The following is a 19,226-nucleotide window of genomic DNA, read 5'->3' as shown; positions in this document are numbered from 1 at the left end:
TTTTTGATCAAACCCGATGTAAACAGGTTGCTTCCAATTTGAAAAAAGAAGGTTATTATTGCAACCATACACAGCACACCTAGTACTCAGCATTTTGTTCTTCACCTAACATAAAAATATAGCTTTAAATATTTAATGACTTATATTTAAATCATCTTACCTTATAAAAAACTTAGTCAAATAAAACAATTACAGAAATATTAAAATAAATCACTTCGTTAATCACAAAATTGGACGAATATTAAAAGCGAAAACTAAACACTTGCACATCCTGCTCTATGTAAACAGAGAGGTCAGGACTCGTGCTGACGTCACTAACTTGGCATTCCTGGCTAACATTGTAGAATAGGGATCTGGCTATCCTTGTAGTATATAGTCCGTGGTGGCAGCCTATTGCTCTAGGCCGCCTGGTGGCACCACCCGGCCGCCCCATTTGTGGGTCTGGCCGAACCCACAATGGTTAAAAAATACCCCGTGCTGCGCATTATTCCTTAGTATAATTAAGGGGCAATGATCGAGGATATGCGTTACGTATGTGCGCGTATTCTCGATCACGCGCACATACCTAGCGATATCGTATGTGGTCAGTAGAGGGCCTCTTTTAGCAAGCCATTATGGGTTCGTCCAGGTGTGAGAAACGGCACCCAACATATCCGGACGGACCACCCCCGAAAAATTCCTGGGAATTTTCGATCCGTCCAGATTCGATCCCGGGTCCCCATAGAGGAATGTTGCCACCCATCCGGCCATCAGATATAAGAATGATGACATGTTTTCATTAATAACTAATAAGAATTTTTTATTAGTTATTAATATATATTTCTGTAATTAAATATATTTTAATAATAGTATAGCTTCTTTGAAATATACGCAATAATTATTATTACAGTATTTTAAATTAAAAAACAAGAACTGGCAACACATCACCGGTTATTGCGTCATGAATCAAGATGTCTGCTTTCGGTAGAACGTGGAGGAAGATGAGTTTTTCCAAAAAATGCTTTATTTGGGTAAGATTTTCATGATATGGACAATTTTATATAGTGTATTCAAATAGAAGTAATTAAACAGTAAGTTGGTAAAGTATAGATGAATGTTAAATGATGGCAAAGGGAACGAATGTACTGCTGTACAGTACATATGTATCATTGCATCAGTCATTTTCAAAATCTCATTCATAATGTTAGATTGATAATTTTTTAATCTGAGGATAAAATATGATCGTATTTAATACATACCAATATTTTGCTTCAGTCTAACCATATTTTATTTTATAAACTTTTATAAAAGTAGTAACCATAATAATGAAGCCACTCTTTTTAATTCTATATGCTATCAGTTAATTATTTTCCTCTTTTATCATAATAATTTTGATTGTGATTATCTTAGGGAACTTCTTCCTAGCTGAGTAACAACAGAATTAAATATCTTAAATTGATTATCATGTAATTGATATTTAAATTATTTTTAAAAGTTCCATGAATCAAAACAGAAATGTATAATTTATAAATTTTGTATAGATTTTTGTATTTGCAGCGTATGAAGTATTATTGGTAATTCGTGATTCTATCGTTTTGATTAAATGTACGAGGATTGGCAATAATGAATTTTTATGTTGGGAACAATAACAGATTTTGCTTAATATCTATGTGTTATTTTATTGTAATGACCGATGATAAGTTTAATCTGTTATTTTTGTTGAGTCTAGTTGCCCGTCAGTGGCCAACGTTTGTGCTTTGCTATGTGGAGTTTTTTGGGTTTTCTTTGATGTCTAACGTTGTAAACAGGAGCTAGTTTTTCACGAAAGTTCTCCCGGGAGACAATGTGAGTTTGTTTTTTTGTTATAAGTTTATTGTCATACCTTGAAAATTGTTTATTCATTCCTAAGAGTGTATTCATCTCGCTTAGATTATCACTGTTTTGGTGACATTTATTATAATTCTGAAAAAATAAACTGAAGGAATTGGCATATTTTAGATACATTTTTTGTATGTCAAAACTCTGCAGTTGGTGAAAATGACAAAACACAACCAGGTCATTCTAAAATTTAGTTATATTAATAATAAATATAATAATATATTTTACATGTGTGTAAATAGCGATAATAAAAATTTCTTTAATGTTTTTCATTTGTTTTTGCTATATTGAAGACCCATTTAAACATTTTTCATATGATTTTATATGAATTTATGATTCCACATTATGTAGATTCACTTAAAGTGGTAACTTTTTAGTCCTAATTAGCAGCATTAAACGAGGACCCACTGTATATTGATTCTAAATTTCAAGAGTTAATTTTTAAGTAAAAACTAATTGTTTTTAATTAATTGTTAGAGTTAAATAAATTTTATTATGTATGGTCTTTTTATACATATCAATTCTTCACAAGCTTTTATTATTCATTTCTTGCTTGTCCATCTTGTTTGCAGTTGCTCTTGATAAATACAATTGCAGAGTAAGAAGTTTTCAGCTAACTGGCTGTTAGCTATCTGCTGAGTCAAAGTAATTTCTATAAAAACCTTAACATATTTAGGTTTATTACAAGGTTAAATTTATTCCACAGATAGTTGTTCTGTTGTTTAAATAGTAACTCATTCAACTGGTCCTAAAAATTATATTGAATCAATCTTAAAGTCAACTGTTATGAAATAGTGGAATTTTCTAACATTAATATTGAGATAAAAATTTAAAATACAGTTCATTAACATCAAGGCAAATTACCTGTTTGGAATAAACATCAGTTAAAATTAATAGATATTTGATTTTCATTGAAACTATGAAATTAATGTTTAGTATATATTTCTTAGTTGGTTTGTATAAAATGAAAGATTTCTTCAAGAAAGGAAATTGGTACATGCAGCAGTTACAAAAGAAATATATGGCTTCAATTTCCATGAATTTGAAGCTATCATATGCTAGCTATATCTTGTATATCAGCTAATTGTTATTAACATTTCTGTAAACTATATACTATATTTGATTACAGTAATACAATAATATACAATTGTTCCTTGTCTTTGAATCCTATTACATCTACTAAAGCAAGAAATTTGAAAGTTTTTGTAATAATGTGCAGATTATTATTATTATTTTTTATAGTTCTTAATCATAGTTAATAAAATATTTTAACGAATAAACAAAATCCTTTCAATAATAATTACTGATAAGTGGTAAGAGATTGTAGAAAATGATATAAAAGATATTGTAGAAGAATATATTGACGAGCAAATGTTTTTAAACCTTTTTGTTTCATTTTCAGATGCTTGATATTTTTCAATTTAACATTTTTAAAATGTTATCATATTTATATTTTTTGCTTAACTTGTCTATTGTAACATGTAAAGTCTCTTGAAAAATATTATTGAATGAACAATAAGTTAAATTGTGAATGTGAGCTAACAGAATGATTATTTGTGTAAAATGAATTTCTGATTGTTTGTATTGTTTAGAGGAAAGCCAAATAAAAATGCAAAACCACTTTAAAAACATTCTACAGAAAAATTTTCTGTATGCATGTTCAGAATGTTTACCTAAAAACTTTGTGCCTGTTTGAAAATGAAGCTAAAAAGTTCTACAAATATATCAAAATATTAGATTAAAACAATTAGTAAACATTTTATTAAGTGTGGAGTAACAAATATGGGATTTGAAATTTGTGATTTTAAAAATTGAGGGTTATTGAGCATGGTAAATTCTTTCAGATTTTCACTATAAAAATTCCATTTGTATATTTAAAGTGTTAATTTATCAGTTTTAAATGTTGAATTAATTTTAATGTACTTTGTTTTTTTAATAGATTATGTTTAATCACATACATCTTTAAATAGCAGCAAAAGGTTTATTCGAGTGGAAAAAATTGGTATTCTGTGATCGATTAGTTTTTTTTATATCGGTTATTATTTGTAAAATTGTTTGATATTTTATCTTTAACCTGGTGAAGATTATTAAAAATGATTGAAAACATTAGTTTTTTTTTTCATCTGAATAATCTTTATTCTGCTATTTGAGGTAGGATGTGACCAAATGATATATTGTAGCAATTATTTTTTGAATTATAATAGATTATTCTTTATAGTATTGTGGCCTACCATCTAACAAATAAATTTTACATTTAAAAAGTCATCATAATCTTTCAATCTTGGCACCATGATCAATATATTTTCTGTTATAGAAACAGTAACAGAAAAAACTATGATCTACAATAAAGCAGGTTTGAGGAATTTGGAGAAATAAATTTCCAGTGTCCTAAAAAGACACTTCTAGCTAAAATTGGGATTCACTGAATTATCATGTTCTTTGAATTGTCATTTCAATTAAATGAAGCATAGATAATGTAGATATCTTTATTTTTATATTTGCATTTTATATTGAGAAAAATTAATGAAAATACAGGATAAATAATAATAATAATTGCCTGTTGTAAACGTGACAAGTAATAGTCATTTTAATTCATTTCAAAATTTTTAGATTTTTACTGTAATTATTTATATTTGCAAAGCCAAACAATTGGCAGATTATATCAGGCTATATTAATGCTACTATTGTAAGGAACTAAGTCCGAGCTTTATTTTTATTTTGCTTTTATTATATTTTTGTTTGGGGCTTATGTTTAGTTAGGACGAAGGTTTCCTTACCCATCACCCCAGAACGGTCAAAACGAGAAGATAAGGGATTAACCAACTCACCGACGACGAAACGACAGCGCCATAGCTAGAATTCGCACTCACGTGCACGCCCGAGCGGCAGAATTGTAAGTCCGCACTGAAGGGGGGACACCCCAATAGACTTTTTAGGAACTTATGTAACCTTAAACTAAACATCCCGATAATTGTTAAAGAAATGTTGTAAAAGGTTAACAAAGTATTGTCGAGACATAAGCTACCAGATAACGAAGAGAAAACAAGAATGTTACGCGTAGATATGTAAATGAGGGGAGTGTCTCAAGTTAGAACTGTGACGTCACCTCAGACTATAAGTACAGTAACTCAAATGAAGACAGACGAGGTGAGCTCCTGAACCGAAAGCGTTGGTCTGCTGGTAGCAGTGAACAAGGTGTCGAATAGGAAATCCTAGTAGGAAATTGAAGGTTCGATTTTGACGATAGGAAAAGAGGAAAGTCTTGAGTGGAGGAAAAAGGTTCCGAGTATTAATTGAGGTGACGGTTAGGATCGATAGTTATAAGAGAATTTGTAACTAAGTTAAGATTGAATTTTGTTTTGTCGGAATTCCAAGGGGAATAGTTTCTAAGTTAGAATAAGACTTAAGTTTGTCGGGTTGATTGTGATTTGATTTCTTATTTAATAAATTTGTTGTTTGTTTCTAAAACTTGTACATAGTATTTGTTAGACTTGATTAAACATTTATTATTGAGAGATTTTTTTGTGACTAACTTTGTCTTTACTTTATTTCGGTGCATGCAAAAAGTCCAGGCCTGGCAACTAACAAACGCAAACCCGCGTAAAGTACCCGTTAGGTCCCGGCTCTTTAAGAAAAAATTCGTTGTAGAGCAAAACACTAAATATAGTACTTTACACTGTTAATAATAATTAAACATTAAGTAATTTTGGCCTAGAGGTAGGTATTAGATGCCATCTATTGATAAATGTAATAATTATAATTGAATTAATATTTTAATAATTAATTTAGAAGGTTCTGGAAGAAAAGAATCAGTCCGAAGCAAAATTTGAAACCACAATGCCTGCATCCCTTGTCTTTGCATTTATATCTGTATATTTATGTATAAATTTCTTGTTTATGAAAATACAGTAATTACTTTTTTTTTATTGACATAACAAAATTTACATTTTTTATGTATTTAACTAAGATAATATATTACTGACTAATATTGATTTAAATATAATTAAACATGAAATTACTATTAAAAACAGAAACTCAGATTATTTTTTAATTTTTTTTGCAGTACTATTCTCATAGTCAATTCAGGAATTATAGGATAGTGTGGAAAATACAGCAAAATGGTCCTCCCATTTTATCTAACTATGGCTATCAGGTATTGTATATGGCAAATTATATCAGATTAATAGTTGTTCAATGTATTTATAATATTTTAAATAATATAGCATTCAATATTTTATATATTTTTGTGACAACAACATTACACCTAATTTCTTCTTAAATGAAGTTAAGACTATTTACAAAAATATAAAATTTTTGAGTCTATCTTAATCCTTTTTTACACCACCCCAGAAGTAACAGTCAACATGGGTTTTTTTCTTTTTGAAGAATATACTTCTTAAAAACAAAGGTAAATAAACAGTAAAAAACAATTCACAATGTTAAAAACGATCAAGTGTCAGCCTTCTGTTTTAGGATCTGACACTTTACATTAAAAACATGAAGAATTCTTCTCACCACATTGTCCTTATCCATTTTTAACTGCTTCAGGCCCTCTGGTGGTAGTTACGAGTTATCCTTACTTAATTTGCATATGGATACAATTTCTGTAATTACTCAGGATTTTTAAAAGGATTAAGATAGACTCAAAAATTTTATATTTTTGTAAATAGTCTTAACTTCATTTAAGAAGAAATATAAAAATCCTGAGTAATTACAGAAATTGTATTACACCTAATTGTTTTTACATGGATAATTTTTTACATGAGTTTGATTTAACAGTCTGTTCCTTTTTTTACCTGATTTATTTTAATTAAACACATTTCAATAGATTTGTTTTTTAAAAAATCTTCATTTGATTTTAATTCTAGGAAAAAATAATTACTTCCTTTTCTATATAAAACTGCTCTTTGGAAAAAAATGCTTAGATTAGAATTTGCATTTAAGGCTGCTACTCATGTTCAAGTGAATTTTACGATTTAGCTGTTTTTATGATTTATTTGAATGTGTGTAGTGATAGTATTTTGTTCCAACTTTATCCTGGAACTGAAGAAATAATTACTGTATATTCAAAGTTTGACAATTTGTTTATGATTACATTTCTTCAGATTTCTTTCAATACAGAATAGCTTTTGTATGCAATTTGGTGTTTACTTGGAAAAGTTGATTAAAAAATAAAATTAAAATAATTGAAAATAATATAAATTTATTAAATTTTGCTGATTGTCCCCTTCTGATTTATTAACTAAAATTGAAATATTTTATTTAAACACATCCTATTATATTAATTGGTTTATTGTATTATTTTTACTTGTCTGGAACTATTCTTCCATTCATTCATTTATTTTATTTGAATTGAGTTGAATTTATTTGACATTAAATTAAATTTACATCAAAAGGAGAACAAAAAGAAAAACTATTATAATAGTCTGAATCTTTTAACATGTTAGCAAATTTAAATAAATCTTGAATATAAAATTTGCTGTGTAGCATATTTAAATATTTAATGTACAGTACATATTATTTATGCAACTACAAAGTATATGTAAACCCCATTTGCTATATTTCCACAACTGATTACACAATGTATATGGTATGACTTTTCCTTGATATAACACAATTTAACTTTTTCTTTGCTTTTTGTTTTTTCACTGACATATAAAATCTGCTGTCTTAATATGCCATTCCAAAATTCGTCTTAACAACATTATAATAATTTAACAAAACAGAATTTTTTAACAGTCTCTTTATTTCTTGCAATTCCAGTTTGATACATCTCATCACTATGACTGGTATCTGTCCTCTCCATCTATCAGCTTGTCTCTCCATAACCATTTCACCAAATCCAAGCTGCTCCAATCAACTTTTGAAGTCCATCAACCATGATGTACTATCCACTTTTATCCACCTTTTTTCTATACTAATTCTGGGTAATCTTTCCTCTGATAGCTCCAATATTCTTATATAATACTTTAACACTGCTTTTATAAAGAAAATCTTCAATGGCATTATTCTAGTTTCCATAAAACAGCAGCATTTATTGACTAAATGTCAAACCCAACATTTTCTTCAAAAATTATGAATTAACTCAAAAACACTAACATCCAACAAACCCCAAATTGAGTTTCATACAGCATGACAAATTAAACCATTGTGTCAAACAATCTAAAATGTGGTATGCACAAAGTTAACTGTGCTATATTAAATTATTTAGTAATTTCACCAAAGTACCTTTTACTTTCTTTCTGTTATTTCAAAATGATCCTTCATATTAAGATTATATTTAAAGTATATTTCTAAATACTCAGATTTTTTTACTACAATTTCTTAATCTTATATACAGTATGTACCTTCTTCCCAGGTCTTTCTTACTTATTGTTTGTGGTTTTTGTTACATGATTATTCTTGGCAATTGTATCTTCAAACAACTGACATATTAACTGCTTTCTTTCTATTTCATCAATAATTGATTCCTTAAATTAAAGTTAGAGATTTAATTACAGAAAAATTAAACTCTTCTTTAATTTTTTTATTTTGTGAATGACTAATAATCTGCATAACTTGTCACGGTATCTATTTGAACTATACTTACAAGGGAACTGTCGGAGTGTCTTCTAATAAATTTAAAAAAAAATTAGTTAATAACTAAGTTAAAAGTATACAAACTCTGTTTTAAATTTGTAGCATTCACTAAAAGTGTTGATCAGAGTTATTAGTAATCAAATGTTGCACTACTTTATAATAGTTTAACACAGTTATGCAAATTTTTAGAAGTGAAAGGGTCGCGGAGGAAGACGGCGATATTACATTTAGAATAAATTCTGGAATTTTCAAAAATAGGAGAAGAATTAATAAAATTTAGTTAATAATTATGTTAAAAGTATACAAAATTTTATTAATTCTTCAACCATTTTTGAAAATTCCAGAATTTATTCTAAATGTAATATCGCCATCTTCCTCCGCGACCCTTTCACTTCTTAAAATTTGCATAACTGTGTTAAACTATTATAAAGTAGTGCAACATTTGATTGCTAATAACTCTGATCAATACTTCTAGTGAATGCTACAAATTTAAAACAGAGTTTGTATACTTTTAACTTAGTTATTAACTAAATTTTATTAAAATTTATTAGAAGACACTCCGACAGTTCCCTTGTTAGTTGAATTTTTCATCTCTTTTTGATTCACTATATTTTCGCTTCATAATACATAATACTTCTCGCTATGGTATTACATATTTTCCATTTCATCAGATTCCATTTAGCCTATTAAACTGTTTTTATTTGTTTATTCCTGTTTCCTATTCCCTACTCCTTACTTATCTGTCCTATCTTGAGTTAACAAGAAAATTGATATTTTAAGTGAGGTTTTGTAGAATTTAAGGGCAAAAAATTTAAATGAACTAAAATTTATAATACATTTCTTAGTATTAAATAAATATTACACATTATAATGAAGATTTTTTAAATCAAAGTATTACATTCTCTTGTTGTTGTTAAAAAATGATAAAATTTTTAATTTTTCTAGCCACAGCTACGACAGTTCAGTAGTCGGCCAAATAGAAATTTTATATCACAGTTTGTCGATAATCTTCGCCAAGAATTATCTAAAAACAAAGAAATGAAGGTATTGAAATTTTATATTAATTCTTTTAATTTATTTTATATTAAAAGATTATTTGAATATATTTTATATTCAATAGGAAAGTCTTAAAAAATTTAGAGAAGAAGCAGAAAAGTTAGAGAAATCAGAAGCATTACAAAAAGCCAGGCGGAAATATGTAATTTTAATTTTGTATATATGATATGTATTAATGTAAAAAGTTTAATTATTTGAATGTTTTTATAGGAAGCAATTGAATCAGAAACAACTAAAGGATCACAGCAGATTCTTGAACAGTTTGAAATTATAAAAGGAAAAATTAAAGAGGTAAAATTTTATTTATATAAAATTTTTTATTCAATTTTAGACATTAATTTTTGAATTTTAGTGAAAATAAAAATATATTGATTTCAGAGTTTAGAAGAAGCACAAAAGAGTGAAATTGGAAAGAAAGGTAAAGAATTAACTGAAGAATTAGCTAAATCTGCAAAAACTGCAGCCGAATCATTAGCCAAACAAGGAGAACAAATTGGTAAAAGTACCCCAATTAAAGTTGTATCTGAAGTAAGAAATTTTCACAAGTTTTTAAAATTATAATTAAAAAATTAAAATTTATAAATATTAAAAATTATTGTTAGAGTGTAAAAGCAGTTAAGCAACAAATTGATGAAACTGCATTTACTGGTCCTCGTGTATATAAAGCACCAAGTGAGTCAGTTTGCTATTTTGTTATTTTTGAATGAAATAGAAAAAGTTAAAATTCATATTTGTGACTATAAATATTTGTAAATGTAGGTAAACTACAAAAAAGAACAGAAAGAACTCTAACTTCATCTGGAAAAACTATTCAAGAGAATAAGTTAGTTCTCTGCATGTTAAATGAATTTATTAATTAATTTATTATTTTGAATTAATAACAAACATTTTAATATTTATTTAACAGAGATGCAAGTAGTGTTGTAATGCATAAAGATTCTAAATGGTTTCAGAGTTGGCAGAATTTTAAGGATAATAATCCCTATGTAAATAGTGAGTATTGAAATTAATATAAGAAGTTTTGGTTGCTGTGAAACTGACAATTTGTGATTTTATGTAGAAATGTTTGATTGGAAGATGAAATATGATGAAAGTGATAATCCAGTATTGAGAGCATCTAGAGTGGTGACAGACAAAGTATCTGACATTTTAGGTAGCTTTTATATTTTGTAATAATACAATTAAATTTGTTTCATAATTCGTAAAAATGATTAAAATACACTAGGTGGGCTTTTCCAGAAGACTGAAATGTCTGAAGTTTTAACAGAAATCATAAAAACAGATCCTAATTTTGATAAAGATAAATTTCTAAGAGAGTGTGAAGATGAAATAATTCCAAATATATTAGAGGTATTACAGTTTAAAAAAAAAAACTGATAGAATTATGATATTGTTTACTTATTTTTAAAAATTTTCTGAAACATTTAGGCAATGATTAGAGGTGATTTAGAAATTTTAAAGGATTGGTGTCATGAAGCAGTAAGTACATTTTTGAACTAATAGTTAAGATTTCTATTATTATATTTTGCAGAATGCATTTGTTTTCTTTTAGCCATACAATATTCTTTCTACTCCTATAAAACAAGCACAAGCTTTAGGATATAAATTTGAATCACGAATACTGGATGTTAGTAATGTAGATGTAAGTATTTTATTTTATTTTTTTATAAATTAAAAATACAATATTGGGTTTTAATTAAATTTAAGTAATTAAATATATTTAGAAACTGAATGATATGAAAAATTCAGTGTTGTCTATATTTAGGGATGAAAACAATCTTAATATTTTTTAAAAACATAAAGCATATTCAAAATCAAAAAATTATTATTGTAAAAATTTAGACTAATCAGAAAATTCATCTATATATAACAATGAATATAATTTAACACAATTATACTATAAAATTTATAAATAAATTATTATTATTAATCTTTTAAATAAGCAATTGAAAGATTTAGTATAATTCATTTTGAATTTTGAAGTTTTAAAATTATTATTTTACAAAAAATAATGTGTTATGTCAAAATAATAGACAATATGAAAGTGTAAAAAGTTTCCAACAGCGTGCTTGCATTTTGTTTAATAATTTTTTTCAGAACAAGACTTCATAAATATAGTAGTAGTCTGCAATACAATAATATTTTCACTGATTTTAGTACTTGATTATTACTTATCAACAACATTACTAATTATAGATGAATTAATTATTGTTAGAGTTGGTCCAGAAAGCTAATAATATTCCTGAATACTGTATCAGATTTACAGTGGACTGTATTTTCAACAGTTTGTTTACATTTTTGATATAAAAATATGTATGTTCATGTTTAATCAATGATATAAGGAATATTTTTAATAGATGCAGGTCAACTAAAAAATTTTTAAGATGGAGTTATGTAAAATGTGTCTTACTATATAAATTATAAAGCATTATATAGAGTTTCTGTCCAAAACTTATGCATTGCTTTAAAGATTACTATAAAATAATAGTCACATTAATAAAAGAACACACTAAAATGTCTACTTTATTACAAAAGTAGGACATTCATTATTACAGAGAATGTTTGTTTTTCTAGAACGTTTTAACTGTATCTATCTAGTGTACATTGGATTTCCAATTTGCAAGTGCTTCTTTTCAGCTCTTTTACTTCATTTTTGAGTTTCCTTCTCTCCTGTCTGTCTGCATCTTATTTTTCTAAATGTCTTTCTTCCATACCAGATCTTTTCTCTGCAGTTATTTATAGTTGTCAATCTTTGACATTAGAACATTCAGGACACCATTTTGTGATTTGATAGCATCATGAATACCTCTTTGATGTACAATACTCTCCTTTTCCAATTTCTCAACCAATATAGTTTTGTTAATGCACTGAAGCATTTCCATGTGAAAATACTAAACATACTTTTTATCACCTTTCAGGAGATATTAAAAATTTTTTTTTTTCATTGTTCATAAATCTAGCTTGAAATTTCTTTAGTTTTCTGCTAGTTATAGCAGCTCTAGTGAGCACCACCTCTTTTTCTATGCTACTCTTTCCTATGCTCTTGTCTTTAGTTCCTTATAACTATCTATCGTCATTCATCATTTTAATTCTTCTCCCTCTCCCTCACGTCTTTCTGCCTACAACCATTCCTTCCATAATGTTATTCCATAAGCCTTTCTTCTGAATCATTTGTCCCATCCAATTAGCTTTTGCCCAAGTTTCATCATGAAATTTATCAAACTTAATACTAACAGATTTTTCTGAATTGAATTTTTTGAACTCATCTTCATGCAGATCTTTTCTATTAGCATAAATAATCCATACTGTTCCTTTTTTTTCTCTGCAATAGTATTCTCTATGATTCTGTTAGTGTCATGTAATACTTTTACATATAGAATGATATTGAAATCATTTTTTGAAATCATTGTGGTGAATCATACTTTTCTGATTCACCACAATACACATCTGTTACTCAGTGTACAAACAAACCAGTATTTCAATGGAGATGTCTGCATTATCATCTTTGAGAAAAGTTTGACAAGATATCGTAATCAAGAAAAAAAGGCTAGTTTCTAGTTTTTCATTATCTTTATGCTGATACCTTCATGTTTTTATGCAATAGTTGAAATTAAAAAATTAAGATCTCTAGAAGCTGAATACTGGCACACCAGATAGCACCTGTTAACTTTTCACTTTTACCAAATGTTTTGCATAGAGGTGGGTCAATCAGAATATAAAAATAGGACAAGTAGAAATTGTGAATTTTGAAATTTTTTCAAAAATGCTTCACACTGGCTAATTATTAATTTGAAAATTGCAAGCCTATATATCAACTTTCAATACCTTTTCAAAAAGTTTTGTTCTCTCTTAACTTACCTGCAGATGGAAATAGTTAACCCTGGCAGAAATTATAATTTATCACCATTTTAAGGTAATCATTATTTATAACTATAGCATAAAATTTCTCTGGATCTGTTTTAAGGACTCACCCGAAAGAAGGACCATGTACATTGGGATATTTGCTCTATTTTGCGTAATTTATACCACTTACTCTACAGAGGCCAGCATTTACTGATGGCATGCAATCCACAAGTTCCAATTTCTCTTGTTTAATAAAATTTGAAAGAAACTTTCTGAAGAAATTGGACGAGCATGTAAATATTCAGTTTTTGTCTCTTCATTGATTTGTGAAGAATCTTTGATAAAGGCATACCTAGCTGATAGTTCCTCTAAACATTTTCTACAATACAGGATCTGCTTGAAATAGGAAAAACTTCTGAAATTGCATTTCAGTATTATTGTTAATATTTGCTTTACCTTCATCAGAGGATGCAGAAGATTTCCATAGAAATCAGAGATGAATTAATTTTGAGAAATTTCACATGATTTTCTCTGAGTATAAATGATATAGTCTCAACATAATATGGGGATTATTCAGATTCAACTTGCAATTGAAGTGCAATTGAACTTCAAGTGGGAAGTTCTGTCCCGAATATGTTAGATCTTGCCCTTCACCATTTGGTGCTTCCAGTTTTTGCAAGCCAGGCCAAATCCACAATGGACTCAAAAAAAGGCCTTTGTAGTGTTCGTAAGGCAAGAGGGTTAGAATAAAAGAAAATTAGACTAATTTCCTGTATTAATAAAACATTGTATCTTATTTATAAAGTTTTTAAAAATTCTTGCATTTTGGTATTTTTGAAATCTGCCAGTAATCTTTGTAATTCAAACACAAATTATTTATTGTATGTATACAGACACTTGGCAAATCACAGAATTAAAATTAAAATTCAACTGAATAAAATTTAATTCTGTGATTTGCCAAGTGTCTGTATACATACAATAAATAATTTGTGTTTGAATTAAATTCTTGCATTTGCAAAAGGGATGCTTGACCAATCCAACATTTTTACAAATGTTATCAGTTCAAACCACTGTACAGTTTTTGTGACTCACATTTTTGATACCCATACAATTCATGGAGATAATATAGCAACCTATTCAAATTGATGAATGGCCAATAAATGGAAACAATACATAAAAACATAATAATAATAATAATAATAATAATAATAATAAATTAAATATTTTTTTGATCAGTTGTCAGCTAATGGTTAAATCCAGTCTGAAGACAATACATACTGGAACACTGAAATATAATACAGGTATCCCTTATACAACATGGTACTTCTACTGCACAGTTTGAACATTGGGGATATCCCCTGTACAACACAATTTCCACTTTTGCTGTAATACGGTTTGGGAAATCCTCCAAAGAAAATTTCAAAATTTTTAAGTGTAAATTTCATTGTTTGATATACAGTAGACCTTCCTATAAAACGGGTTCATATAATACGGATTTGTATATAACGGCGAAAAAATTGCGACTGTATTCGTATAAACATGCTAAAAACAAATACGGTAAAACGTCATTGCTGACTCGTGTCGTGACAGGATTGGTCGATATTACACCAATAGCAGATATTGCAAAAACAGTTGAGTTTAAACGAGCAGCGGACCTACTAAAAACCATTTATTATTTAACAGCCATAAAAATTTATATTTATATTTAAAATTTATATTAATGATGTCTCCAAAGTTCAGCAAATTTTTCGCAGAAAAATAATTTATCAGGAAACATGCGCCTGCCGTTCAATGCGCCACTCCACGACGAAAACAAGCTTAAGCAATGGCGTCGTCGAATGGTGCACACTCGGTAAGTAATCCTATAACTTTTTGTTTATAGCATAGTTTATATGGATTATTCCCAAAAAATTATACGTATTTTGGAAATGTTGAGTCAAATTAGTCTAGAATTGATTGATTTTATGGAAGAAAACCTTCAAACAGCCGTAGTCCCTAAACTGCATACAATACTGGCTGTGATTGGCTCATGTATTTAAGTGATTGTAAAATACGAATTTATATAAAATGGAACGTATCTACCATATTATAGGGGGTCTACTGTATATATATATTTTTTTAATCCAAGTAAGCTTGTTTATTAGTTTGCCACAGATTTTTATTTTTTGTCTTTCATCAAGTTTACTTAAAATTCTACTGTCAGTTTTCATTATTCTTTCTTGTCTTAGCTTTCCTATCAGCCAAGTGTTGTTGTTGCTTTCATATTTTATCCCTTAAGAATGTCACTGTGTTTTGTTTTTATAGATTGATCTTTGTATTTAGTACTTGCGATATAAGAAAATTGTGTTAACGCTGAACTCAGTGCTTGTTATCAAGAAGGTATTTAGTAGTTTATTTAAACACTTTAGGTAAGGTTTATTACACTTTTTTTTACTTGTAGGTAAGTAATCATTTGTAAAAATGATGAATGAAATACAGCAGTATCTCAGTACAAAAACAATTTTGTATTCTAGCACAAATTCTGGAAAAAATTTGTTTGGTACTTGACTGAACAAATACAATCCACTAAAACAAATTATTGATTAATCTATATATATATATATAAATGGACATGTATGTCCCTATATTTCACTTTTTCGCCAAAACTACACATCACACGTGAATGGTGTTTGTATGTGGTAGTAGCCCCAAATCTCCATTCGTGCATAGGGGTGGTTGCGACTTGATAGCTATAAGGGTGCGGGAGATATAAGGCCGAAAGTAGTTGAAAGTGGCTTTCTATTTCGAACGTTTTGTTCAAATTTGTTCGAATTAAATTCGAACATATGAATATTGGTTCGATTATAGAATGATTGTAAACGTTGAAAATAGTTCGTTTGACTGGACGTGAACAGGAGACGTTGAGAAATAGAATCGGCACCAGGTCTGTAATTAGTCTGGAAACGGGAAACCTAATTCTTGCATTCTGTGAAAACAAGTAAGATTGGCTATAATGTAATTATCTTAATCTTCACTATCGTTACTTTTTAAAAACCCAGCGAAGTGGATCCTTGCAGCTAGATTCTAGATTACTTAGAAAAACAGTCTTTTATATATATAAAGAAAACTATATTACATACAAATGTACGAACAAATAAAAACCCAGCGAAGCGGGTCCTTGCAGCTAGTAACAAAATAAAAATGTGATAAAAATATCAGCAATGATAAATCACACACACCTGAATTTTTTTGCCGAGTTATTTTTGTTTATTCCAAACGTTTTCGGCCAATTCGTATAGGCCATCTTCAGGTTTTAATAGTTTTCGTTGTAATGGAATCATTCGTTCGAAATTCGTTTGAATTTGAACTTATTACAACTTTTATGTATAATAAATAAATTAAACTAAATATATGATAAAATGTAATCTAAAAATCGCGTTTCAATTTAACAATAAAATAAAAGAAAATTTATAACTTTGAGTTTGAAATACTAAAAANTCAAGGAACATAGATATGCCATAAGAAAAGCGTCTAATTCAACGGTTTTGTCACAAATGGCGCAAGCACAAGGATCTGAGGTGAAATGGGACGAGGCAACAATCATCAAACCTCTGTCTTCCCCAACTCTAGCAATGACGGCAGAAAAAATAGAAATATACAGAAGTAAGATAAGAGAAGGCTGTTTAAATGCGAGGGATTCCGAGAGCCTACCTTCGGCATGGAAATATTTGGTTAAGAAATTTACTACGAACTCCGACCAGAATTAATACATTGAAGATTTATGTTATTTTTGTTTTATTGTTTTATTTTAATTTTTAAATATTCTTCCGTTATTTTTTCTCTTGTAAAATTTTTGATTTAAATTTTTATGTTCTATTCATGGAACATTTACGTTCCATTTTAGTTTTCAACCTGAAGATGGCCTATTAATTAGGCTGAAAACGTTTGTTTTTTAAAAATTATATTTATTTCTCAGCAAAAAAGGTGTTTTGTTTCTCTGCACCCTCATTTAACTAAAATTAATATTAATAGCACTTTTAATTGTGGTTGTTAGTTAATTATTGATTATTAAAGCAATCAATAATTTATTTCCAAACATATTTCTCTTAGTAATAACAAAAGTATATTACTCTTTTTCAACTTCTGGAATCTAACCCTATGTTTTGCATTAGTCTTTTGTTTTGTATAGCACAGATTTGCATAACATGGTAGATTTGTTCCAAAAAAGTGCTGTGTTATACAATGGATACCTGTACTCAGATTTCATATGAAATTTACAATAATGATGAAAAATACTTTGAAGACACATATCCCATATGAAGAAATATTGATAAAGCATATCAAATTTGCATTTAATATGAAATAGCAAATCAGAAAAATTTGAAAAAAAAATCTATTTGATGATAAACATGGTAATAGTATACATCTTGTAAAACGTATATACATAAATTAATTACAAATATGCCTCATGTAAATTGCATATATAAAGTAAAGATACAAGGTCCAGAAAATATTTCTAAAGCATTTTATTTTTAGGTTTACTTGTAATACCTTTAGAACATATGTTTGTTTATTTTTTCACAAAGTCGCTAAAGATATGTAAAATTCCTTGTCTTTGGTTACTTGGACAGCAGTTTCTGCAGGTAGAACATAAGAAATCTTTACCATTCCTAAGTTCCAAAATGTTCTGTCACTTTGTGTATGTTTATATTTAAATATTGGCAATTGTTTAGTGAAGTGTATTCATCTAAGGATAAACTAAACCATGATCCTGCATTTATTTGGCTACCAATTTTGGAACATAATCGTTCTTTTATTTGTTTGTAGTGTGACAAGGTGATTACATGTTATGGTTTTTTTGGTAAAGTGTATCTTCTGTCTGTCAATGATTTTCTGATGAACTCGCTTTTTGTAATAGAGTTAATAGAAATGCCATCTAAAGTCATATGTTTTGTTACTATTTCTTCACACATTTCTTTTTTAATGAAAATCGATGTTAAGGTTTGTTGATCTTGTCTTGCTGCTAGCTGCTCCAGTTTCCTCAGCTGTGTGCTTAGTACTAGTGAAAGATAACTTGTCAATATCATGTTTGTTATGCAGGTGTCTGATAAATTGTAAAGGTTGGTCAACAAGCAGTCTTATCTGTTTTTTACATTCTTTACAGGTTGCAAATTCTTGTTTCAAATCCTTTACGAAATACTTCTACGATTCTGACATTCTCGATTGAAGGGATTGGTTATGAATAAAATAAATTATAAATTATAACATATATACTATGTTATAATTTATTTTGTTATATCCATATTTATATATACAATATACATACAGTAGTGTGTCGTTTATCCGAAACGTCAATTATCCAAAAGAATTCCAGTCGGCAAATTTAAATTTTTGCCAGTGCTGTCGCACTGCAATCTTTGGCTGTCTTGGGCTACTCAAATACTTTACATTTTTGATACTAAATTAACTTCTGAAGTAGCATTTTTTTATTGTTTTTATATTTTTCAATATATTTATTTTGTTTGTACAAAATAAAGAAATAATTTTTAACGATACAATAGTCACGATTATTATTTTAAAAAGTTTACGTTAGGCTTAACGTCAACGAAAATTCAACGCGAAGTGATACACAACGGAGAAAAATTTCAACTTGGGATAGGTTAATATATTTTTTTGTATATATGTTACCCCTAAAGCTTGAAATCCGTTAATGTGCGCATTACCTAGCTAATCTGCAGATTAACTAGGGTGATCCGTTAAAGCTGCGAAAATTATTCCATTTCTCAAATTACCTAGGTAATGTTCAGATTATCTAGGTAATCTGCAAATTACCTACTAGGCACTCGGTAAAGTGAAAATAAGATTTTTGCTGGAACAACAGCAACGTTTCTGTACGCTTAAATTAACATAAT

The 19,226-nt window shown here is 28.3% G+C and overlaps 1 protein-coding gene across 1 annotated transcript in view; it reads left to right on the top strand.

Annotated features, from left to right (window-relative positions):
• Positions 1 to 901: 901 nt before the first annotated feature.
• Positions 902 to 19,226, top strand: part of LOC111633399 (mitochondrial import inner membrane translocase subunit TIM44-like) — a 29,252-nt gene continuing 10,927 nt past the window's right edge. The window contains exons 1-13 of the mRNA XM_023377967.1: positions 902 to 1,010; positions 5,921 to 6,010; positions 9,382 to 9,480; positions 9,557 to 9,634; positions 9,703 to 9,783; positions 9,871 to 10,020; positions 10,095 to 10,164; positions 10,252 to 10,315; positions 10,400 to 10,485; positions 10,553 to 10,645; positions 10,718 to 10,842; positions 10,921 to 10,971; positions 11,045 to 11,134. Of these exons, the coding sequence (XP_023233735.1) occupies positions 951 to 1,010; positions 5,921 to 6,010; positions 9,382 to 9,480; positions 9,557 to 9,634; positions 9,703 to 9,783; positions 9,871 to 10,020; positions 10,095 to 10,164; positions 10,252 to 10,315; positions 10,400 to 10,485; positions 10,553 to 10,645; positions 10,718 to 10,842; positions 10,921 to 10,971; positions 11,045 to 11,134 (1,137 nt within the window). The 5' untranslated portion in view covers positions 902 to 950. The remainder of the gene's footprint in view (positions 1,011 to 5,920; positions 6,011 to 9,381; positions 9,481 to 9,556; positions 9,635 to 9,702; positions 9,784 to 9,870; positions 10,021 to 10,094; positions 10,165 to 10,251; positions 10,316 to 10,399; positions 10,486 to 10,552; positions 10,646 to 10,717; positions 10,843 to 10,920; positions 10,972 to 11,044; positions 11,135 to 19,226) is intronic.

The sequence above is a fragment of the Centruroides sculpturatus genome, unplaced genomic scaffold, assembly GCF_000671375.1.
Source record: "Centruroides sculpturatus isolate CEXI.00-Female unplaced genomic scaffold, Cexi_2.0 scaffold673, whole genome shotgun sequence".
NCBI lineage: Eukaryota > Metazoa > Arthropoda > Arachnida > Scorpiones > Buthidae > Centruroides > Centruroides sculpturatus.
The sequence above is the reverse complement of the archived record's forward strand: the minus strand, read 5'-3'. Positions and strand labels throughout refer to the sequence as shown.